Below are 9,506 nucleotides of genomic sequence, written 5' to 3'. Positions count from 1 at the left end.
AAATATGAACATGAAAAACCAATGAAAGACTCCTTCAACGGGTTTTACGGCCAAGGTACGAGAATATACTTTAGATCCCTTTTACAGCTTTGCCTTTAGGCTAGTTTTCAGTGCTATAATGTATGCACTATTCAGTGTTCAGAATTGCATTCTAATGTTACTCTAAGTTGACCTGAAGTAACAATAAAATGTATAATGCTCACCTGGTGAATGGATTCTGACAGATGTTTACAGCTTACTGATATGAGCCACTGCAGCTGAATGCTGTGATCTGAAGAGTGGATAGAATTACTTAGAGAGAGGCTGCATTAGCTTTTGGCTAACTCTGCCCAGTGGGAGGTGGGAATTCCTTCATAACCTCTGCGGTGTAGAGCCCTTAAATTGTAATTCCGCCTCTCATGAGAAGGAAGAAAAAACTTGAAGATCATAATTGATGTATCTGTGCTTGCCAAGTATTTGGGAAGCCAATTACTCTCACTTTATAGAAACTTGTGTCTTGACTCTAGAATAATGTTTAACTCACCGACTGTAAGATACTCAGGTCCTGTGGCTGCAAAATAAGCGAAGGTCATTACCCCTCTATCACCATTCTTGACTGTTGACATGAGTTATTTGTGCTGATATGTTTGGATTGTTTTTTATTTGACTCTGTGCATAATGGCCAAACGTCTCCAATCTGGTTCCATCTGTGCAGAGCACATTGTTCAAGAAGAAACGTAAGCTATGCTGCCATGCTCTTTTTAGAGAAAAGTTTTTTTTTCTCGTAATCCTTCTATAAAAGACAATTGTTTGGTTGTTTTCTAATTATACTGTCATGAAGTTTAACATTCAACATACTAACTGAGGCCTGTAGAATCTGAGATGTAGCTCCTGGTGCTTAACAGTGTTTTTGAGGATTGCACAGTTTGACCAAAATCTTTTACATCTTGTGAGACAGGTTTGGGCTTGGTGACGCTAGCCCTGACCCGAGCCTAATTCACAGCATTCAGGAGGTCTATGGAGTTAAGAGCAACAATGTTAGCAGCAGCTAACATCTGCTTCTGGCACTCCTCTTTTAGTGATATTATGGAGTTCTGCTGGGCCAGTCACATCTTATTGATCAGCTCTGCTAAATCCCTGATGAGTGGTCTCTTTGTGCCCTCAATCTAAGATGGAGAGGAAAGAAGATCAGATCATGTGAAGCAAACTGAACAAATTATGAAGAGTGAAAAGGTGATCAAGTATGTTTATATATGGTGAAATTATATCCAAGCCCTTTTATAAAAAACTTTATATATGAAGTTTCTTATAATACTAATGAGGTCGATATTTAGATATAGAGCGATTAAAAGAAATAAGAGAAACACTTTGAAAACACGTCAGATTTCATTGGCCAAAGGTAATCCAGGACCGCACATGTGCCGCCCAGGTGGGGAGGTAGGTGGGAATGGTTGAATTTGGCGCCTCTACCCCCCACTCATCTCTCCTTAACCAGACTCACCAGAGAATTGGTTTTAGCTTCTTTCCACGCTTTAAGAAGGTTAAGGTGATATATTTGGGTGGCTCCTCCCCTGTCCGACCGTACCACTTCATAGTCTACGTCCCCCACTCACCCTGTGACCATGAAGGGTTCTTGCCACTTTGCAAGTAACTTTGCGCTGAAAAAAAGTTAGCAATACAAGCATCTTCCGGTGAAAATTGTCTATGAATAGCACCTCTGTTGTGCTGCTGTCATTCCTGGGCCTGGAGCAAATTCTCTCGTGATTACCTCCCCAACATGTGCAGCTTTGCTGTCAGGCCCAGAACCTATTGAATCTAATTATTAGGTGGGCTCAGACCTTCCTCCCAGTTTTCTTTATTCAAGTCCAACAAGCCTCGTGGCTTCCTGTTGAACAACAACTCAAAGTGAGAAAATTCCGTGGAGGCATGGGGCACCTCCTACACTGCAAACAACAGCGGGTCTAACCAGAGATCCCAATTGTGTTCATCCTCATGAGTGGAGGACTGGACTTTAAAGTCTTATTCAGCCGCTCCACCAATCCATCAATCTCAAGGTGGTAGATGCTGGTCTGAACAGATTAATGCCCAGTAATTTGTATAGCTCTTTCAGTGTGTGGGACATGAATAAAGTTCTCCGGTCAGTCAGTATATCTTTCAGGATGCCGATGTGGGAGATGACCTGAAAAGTGCCTGCGCCGCACTCTTTGCAGAAATGGTGCGCAGCAGCACTGCCTCTGGATATCCGCATAATATGCCGCATAATCGACTAGAACAAATACAAAGTGAAATCCTTGTGCACTCTGATAAAATGGCCCGATAAGGTCCATGTCAGTGAACTCAAACGGGACCTCCATTAACAGCAATAGGCATAAAGGCACTTTTGGAATGGCTGGCTGGTTCAACAGCTCACACCACAGACACATAAGCCCACATGCTTGGCCATGAAAACTGGACCATTATTCACCGTGGGGTTATAGTGAGCGACCTGGAAAATCAATTCCCAGCAGCTTTTAGGCACCAGCAACTTGGTGTGCTCTTTTTCAAAGAGAAAAAAATCAGTTTTTATTTCTTGTTATGAACCAAACTCACGCATTCAGCATGCATAGAAACATTCTATTTGAGTGCATTGGTCAACATTTTCTTTAACTTTTCCAAGTCAACTTTCTTCATGATGATGGCCTTATGGTCTTTCTTCAGCTTCTGGATGTAGTCCACCACCATCATGCCTCGGGTGTAGGTCCCCTCTAACTCCACTGCCACCGCAACCTGAAGGAGAAACACAAGAAACTGTTAAACAATACTTGAAATTTTACTTAACCTGATAAAAATCAGGAGTTGCTTACCTCTTCGCTCTCAGTTATCAATGTATCATCGATGGCAGCAGCTAAGGCATAGACGTCACAGGAATTGAAACCAGTTCCTGCAGTAATCTCCTTCTTATAGTCAGCTGATTGGGCTTTCTGTCAAATCAGTACATCAGAGGTATTTAGACATTTTGTGATTATCAGTGTAGGGACTAGGGATGGGTATCGAAACCCGGTTCTTGTTGAGAACCGGTTCAAACTGTTTCAATTCCTTGGAATTGTTTGTCATTTTTGCAAATGATTCCCTTATCGATTCCAGTCGCCCCGAATGACGTCACCACGTTGCGGAGCGTCATTTACCTGGCAGAAAACATGGCGCCTAAGCGGCTCAAGCGCTCAAAAGTTTGGTCATACTTTACGAGAACGGATGACAACAGGGCAACTTGCAATACTTGTAAAGTAGAATTTCATTTAAGGGAGGAAACACTACGAATATGCAAAAGCATTTGCTCACAAAACACGCGATGACCTTAAATGAATGTCGTGTTTTTAATTCCGCTCCGGACTCGTGAATCTCAACCCAGCAGCAGCGGTAACGTTTCCACGTCCTCTCCCGTTAATGCGGCAGGTAAATAATCAACTAACAGTGCATATTATGTTAGCACGATCTGCCTTATTACAAAACCTGCCATTACTGTGGTGGCTCAGATGCTGGCAGTTCTCACTGCAGTCTACCGGTAGCGTCTCCTTTCAGGCCAGGATAGACGAATGTCACCGAGCAGTGACTAAGTTTGTGGTAAAAGGCTTGCACCCATTTGCCACAGCAGATGCCCCCGATTTTCGGTAAGTGAATGTGTTTAATTGTAGGCAGGAACATTACTGGGAATTCTTGTGTAATTGCTACAGAATAATTTGTTATACTTTGTTATTGCTACAGAAGAATATTTATTTTATTATTTTACATTTACAATTTTTTTTCCTGGGGACCCTGTGACACCCCATGGAAGAGCCATAGGCTGTGGATCTCTTAAGATCTCACTGTTGGGTTTGTAAGGCCATGTTACTCCTAAATTTCTATCTTGTTCAAAGAGAAGATATAAAACAAAGTTCTAAGCTAATCGACCTTAGTGTTCTCCTTTTTTAAAAAATAAGAATCGATTAGAGAATCGATAAAGAATCGAATCGTTAAACAGAATTGAAAATGGAATCGGAATGGTGAAAATCTTATCAACACCCATCCCTAGTAGGGACTAACATGTTATTAAGTAACGCGTTACAGTAACTACGTTATTATTGTGGTAACGAGCATGGTAACTAGTTATTATGCCAAAATCAGGAACGCGTTAGTCGTTACTGGGATTTTAGATAGGGTCGTTATTCGTTACTTCTTGCGGTGGCTATCGTGGAGCTTCAACAGATTCAGTAACATTAGCAAGTGGTGGAGGCCAGCAGGTGGTTGAGGGAAAGAGGAGGCAAGAGGAGCAGAGACCCGAGGTGGCCGCCGGTCATAGTGTCAGGTGAAATGACCTTCAGGTAAGAAGTTATGACCTGCAGTCTATCTGGGGCAGATATAAACCAAGTTAAGGTGGAGTTTATTTTAGTTATGCTGACTTTTTTGTACTGGGTACTAGCTAGCATGACGGAGTTTCTATACAGCTGGGGGGTGCTATGATGTTGATGTTGAACTTTATTTTGTTCATAAGGTTAATTATTAGAGTTTCCACCCGTCCCTAGTAGGCTAGAATCATGGCGGCGGTCAACGACGGTCCAGGCGTGGGATTTCTCTCGTGGAAATATGCACATTATTTTTTCCTTTCTATTGGTACGTGGCACAGTGCACTTGTGGCAAGTAAGCAAGCTAGAGGACTGACAATCTTGCTGGGTATCCAGTTACGGAAGCAACACATTAACAAGAGAATTCTGAGTAAAACCAAAGTTACTTTCCCTAGTAACTAGTTACTTTGAAAGTAACGAGTAACTTGAAGTAACTGAGTTACTTTTGAACTAGTAATGTAACTAAGTTACTAATTTAAAGTAACTTACCCAACACTGGTGATTATCTGTAAGCCAGTGGAGGACCAAGGTCTAAACAAAAAAAGTTGCCACTAGAGGGCTTCAACCAACACCTGTAGACTCCTCTTTTCACACTCTGTGGTTACCCTTGTATAGTTGAGAGACCTTGGGGAGTATAATGCAAAACCTTTGGTCTTGTTAGCTTATTAACACCATTTAAATGTCAGTTTAGAATTTGGAAGTGGACGTCCTGGCACGTCAATCTGGCTATGTGCCACAAGCCAGTAGAGTAACCCAGATTTCTTGGAGTCACTGGTTGGGTTGAAGAGTGTTACATCTAGGGACTTAATTGCTCTGCTGGGGGATTTAACCACTTATTTGGAGAGCAGTGTGACCTGGATGGGTGGAAGGCTGTACCAGCCAGGAGTGCATGGAAGATAAAAATTGAATGAGAATTTTGGTCAGGTTCAAAGCGAACCATCAGACAACTCAAGAGGGGTAAGTTGTGCTCTTCTCACACTGTATACAATGGTAGTTTGGTTTCCTATGGTGTTGATCAATGTTCCCTCTAAGCTGCGTGCGTGCGCAATTGCGCACTGCTGGCACAGTCTCTGCGCACAGAAAATCTGCGTTGCGCACAGAAAAAAAAATCTAACCTGAATTGAAATTAAAATTAATACTTTAACATTTCTGTTTTGCAGGGTTAGTCAGTAAGTGACTGGCTGCTCCCGTATGGGATTAGAACGATGCCACCTTATCCCATAGTCCAGCCAATAATGCCATTCACATTCGTATATACGCAGCTAATCAACGTGGTTGACAGGCTTATACGTGTCAACCATAAGCCTGTGGTTGCGTCATTATGCGCGTCCTTATGCGCCAACACCGGTGCTTTAGCTAGCAAAGAGGCGTGGCTGATGTGGAGGGAAGCCACGTTAATGACAACGTGTACAACCATTGGAGATGTGAGCAGAACAGACAGAACAATTGACGGAAAAAGTGTGGACTTTATACCAGTTTTTAAATTGTGTTGATCGGCCACGTAAAACCAGAGTTATGATAAAAAATATATGTAATGTTTGGTTTTCTTCCTGAATACTGTCGTTGTTTATATTTACTGCGGGAAGAAACGGTGTTTTATAAGGAAAACGCTGGAAAGCCTGTGAGCAAAAACAAAACCAAAAACCCACCACCCTTTCCTATTGGTGGAAAAATGTACCATGTCAACCAATCAAAAAATTATATGGCAACAGATGTTTAGGAAGGGGGGAGGTTTTAGGAGTGACGTGTTTTGAGATGTGAGAGATTTGCGATGTTTAGGGCAAATCTTGTATAGTTAGTGTGTAGTGTAGTCAGTAGTTTTGTTGTGTGTGTCAGAACAATGAGGCGACTGCTGAATGTTACAGGTGTTACAGGAGTGATACATCTCCTGTTGTCAGGCCTGCAGGTACCAGGCTGTTGTTCTCGTTTATCTCATAGTGGACAGAGATAATTTTTTGGAGTGGCACACTAATTTGTGTGGCATCAGATTTGATGCAGAACAGCTGATTGTTCTGTAAATAGTTTGAAATATATATTTAAAAAAATGCCCTGGCTGCATTTTTAGGTAAACAGCTGCAAAAAACTTTGTTGTTTGCATAATCCAGTAACTATTTTGAAGAAGTAACTATATAATTAATTGCCCAACGTTGGTCATTATATACTGTATTTTGCAGACAGAGAGTTACAGGACTCTCTCCCAGACCACAGACTCATACTCATAATACAAGTCAGAGCTTTAAAAAAAAATCATAAAATAGAAAGTTGTGTTTTCAAAATTGGAGTTCAAGTTCTTTTTACTTCCAACAGTGTTAACATGCTACACAAGTCATGAACAAGATTCTTTTTTAATTTTCATTGTAAGTGGGTTAAAGCACTTAATTAAAAGTAGTCTAACATAAATGTAAATGCTGTAATTTGATTATTTTAATAAACCATGTAATTTGGATGGATTCGATGCTGGCGTGACCACAGTGCACACGTCTGCTGTTGCTCACAGTGGTCCAAGGGACGCTCAGGAGGTTTGTGTGTTCGCTCAGACACGTGAAAAATTAGAGGGAACATTGGTGGTGATCGTAGGAAAATCTATGCTTCTCTGTTCAGGCTTCTGCCCCACAACCTGAATCAGGAGAGTGACCTTTCTGATGTGAGAATTACACCACTCCCTGTGAGAAAAGCTGCAATCATTCAATCATTTTATCAGTGCGACAGTTTTTGTTTCTTATGTATTATGCTTCTCCCCCCTTTCAGCAAATTATAAATTAAAGAACAAGGATGTGTAACGACATGTATGTAAGTGTCATAACATTCTTTTGGCAGCACAGTGTGTTGAAGCCTGGCATTATTGTGTCACAGCACTAAGATCCTGCTTAGACAAGTTAATCTGGGAGGAGTGGCAGTTTAGCTCACTGGGCTGAGCTGGTGAACACATGACACGATACCAGTCTGAGGTTTAGTTTGATCCGAGGCTCTCTTGGCCTGTCTTCCCCCACTCTCTTTCTGCTGTTCTGTCTCATTTTTCCCATGGCCTATCTAATAAAGGTGAAAAAACTTCAAAATTGTTTAACAGAAATTCCTCATCATTCGCAGCACCTGGGGATCCAGTGCTTCTTGCAACATATTTTCTTGCAAAAATGTATTAAGATATAAATTTGTCACACTTTCTGGGGATGGGATTCTAATTATTGTAATAATATCATTTGCACACTCTTACCATCCTTGAAAGACTTGAAATCTTTTTCATGAAGTCTGCTTTCTGTGTAGATTCGGCAAGCCAGGTGTCACAGAAAGACTACAGGAGGAAAAATTGAGGGTGCAAATTTAAATCACTGTGAAATTATCAGTCAAGCCAAAAACAGCATTATTACAAATATTCAAATATTATTCTAAATGTAATTTCAGTTAGTGTAAAGCCATACAGCTTGCTGTACAACTTGTCTGTTTCCTTACCCACGGAAGGCTGTTCCTGCAGGTGAACTCCCATGTAGCCATGTAGGTTGGGCAGGTGTAGCGGTCCAACACGATGTAAGCCGCCTCTGGGTCGGCTACAAAGTTAAACTCTCCACACACTGTGGTGTTACCTCTGGCTGCACACAGACATTATTAATGCAATTCTTGTTATTATTAATATAGAAAAAAAAATTCATAAATCAGAGAATAAGCACATCAGAGTAAATAAAAGCCTACATTCAGTGTTTCCCCCCATGATGTAGAGCGCCTTCAGCTTTTTTGGCAAGGAAGGGTCCAACTGCACTGCGACAGCCAGGTTAGTGAGGGGGGCAGTGGCTACGAGGATCACCTGAAGGCAGAAGACTAATTTGTGTTGATGACTGGAGTGCTCTTGTTATTCATAACATAGCTTTGGGATGAACAAAACCCCTACAAATAAAGGTTTTTTATCTAGAAATTTACTTTTTTAGTGAAATTCAATAGATCATTTACATAGAGTAAACCTTTATGTTTACCTTTTTTTAAAATAAATAAACCATTTCAAGAAAATCCCAAATTCAAGGCACATGTAGTGAAACAATGTTGTCATTGAGTTGTGTTTTAGATACATAAAACTTAATAACAACTGAACTGAAATGAGCAAATCTGCTCTAGAAACTAAGCCGAACTAAACTGAATTAAAAACAAAAATTAAAATAAATAAAGAGAATCCAAAAACTATAATAATTCTGGTATGCATAGAATACATGCATACACAGAAAAATTTTGCTCTTAAATTTTATTTACAGTACATTAGCAACATGTTTAACAGAGCACTCACCTCTCCAGCATTGTCTTTCACAAGCTTGATCATGGCCTGCACAGCTTTCTTCTTCTGCAGCAGATCCAAGCCTGGAGCATCTGGATCCGGGACATCCCCCAGCCCGTCTTTCCCGTGGTAATCACCCGCATGCTGTTTGCGGGCCAGCAGAGGCTTTGAGCAGCCACGATACACTGGAATCTGTATTGTAGGTTGCATTTAATAGCAGGTCATCCAGCATGCAACCATGCAGTCAGATCTGTCACCATATCCATGTATAAGACTCTCCCACACTCTGCTCAAAACTTACATCCAGCCTATTGCAGACTTTCAGGACACGCAGCGTGTTCTTGAGGACGTTCTCCAGGGGTGTGTTGCCATGGCAGCAGGTGATCCCCAAAATCTCCACATCAGGGTTGGCGAGGGCCACCATGATGGCCATAGCGTCATCCACCCCAGTGTCCACATCAATGATGAGCTTCTTCTTCATCCTGTGTTCAACCACAGCATTAAAAACCTGAAGAGATATTGTTTCTAATAATGCAAACTTCATTCCTCTAATATGATCTGGAACCACGTATCCCTCCATTTTTTTTAACGGCTTTTCTAACTGGAGCCTATCTGAGCTGTCAGAGGGAGGGAAACAGGGTACACTCTGCACGGACCACCAGTCTATCTATCACACAGAGAGAGAGAAAACTACAAAAATGAAAAAAAAAAGAAACACAGCGTTTTTTTTATTGATATTTAGATACTTTTTACAGCATCACCTTTAGGAGGGTTTCCAATGTTTAAATGCATATGCAGTAATTAGTGTTCAGAATTAAATTCTTATGGTATTCTAAGGTTCATTCTAAAGTAAAATTACTTAAATGTAAAATACTCACCTGGTGAATGGATTCTGTTTACAGCTTAATGATATA

The 9,506-nt window shown here is 41.1% G+C and overlaps 1 protein-coding gene across 1 annotated transcript; it reads right to left on the bottom strand.

Annotated features, from left to right (window-relative positions):
• Window positions 1-2,542: 2,542 nt before the first annotated feature.
• Window positions 2,543-9,506, bottom strand: LOC113016003 (inosine-uridine preferring nucleoside hydrolase-like). The gene is made up of 8 exons (XM_026158443.1): window positions 9,471-9,506; window positions 8,894-9,074; window positions 8,605-8,784; window positions 8,022-8,133; window positions 7,785-7,921; window positions 7,549-7,626; window positions 2,823-2,939; window positions 2,543-2,745 (listed from the first exon to the last, which is right to left on the bottom strand). Exons 2-8 carry the CDS (start codon window positions 9,071-9,073, stop codon window positions 2,593-2,595), a joined length of 957 nt encoding a protein of 318 aa, XP_026014228.1. The 5' UTR covers window position 9,074; window positions 9,471-9,506; the 3' UTR covers window positions 2,543-2,592.

Source organism: Astatotilapia calliptera, chromosome 23 (genome assembly GCF_900246225.1).
Source record: "Astatotilapia calliptera chromosome 23, fAstCal1.2, whole genome shotgun sequence".
NCBI classification, from domain to species: Eukaryota; Metazoa; Chordata; class Actinopteri; order Cichliformes; family Cichlidae; genus Astatotilapia; species Astatotilapia calliptera.
Note: the sequence above shows the minus strand (reverse complement) of the source record. Positions and strands in the feature narration are given on the sequence as shown.

Bases quoted from the DNA above. Each gene is read 5' to 3' on its own strand.
- LOC113016003 (XM_026158443.1), bottom strand. From the start codon at position 9,073: ATGAAGAAGAAGCTCATCATTGATGTGGACACTGGGGTGGATGACGCT. The intron at 7,922-8,021 runs GTAGGCTTTTAT...GTCTGTGTGCAG, and splicing joins CATGGGGGGAAACACTGAAT to CCAGAGGTAACACCACAGTG. The intron at 7,627-7,784 runs GTAAGGAAACAG...TTCCTCCTGTAG, and splicing joins GCAGGAACAGCCTTCCGTGG to TCTTTCTGTGACACCTGGCT.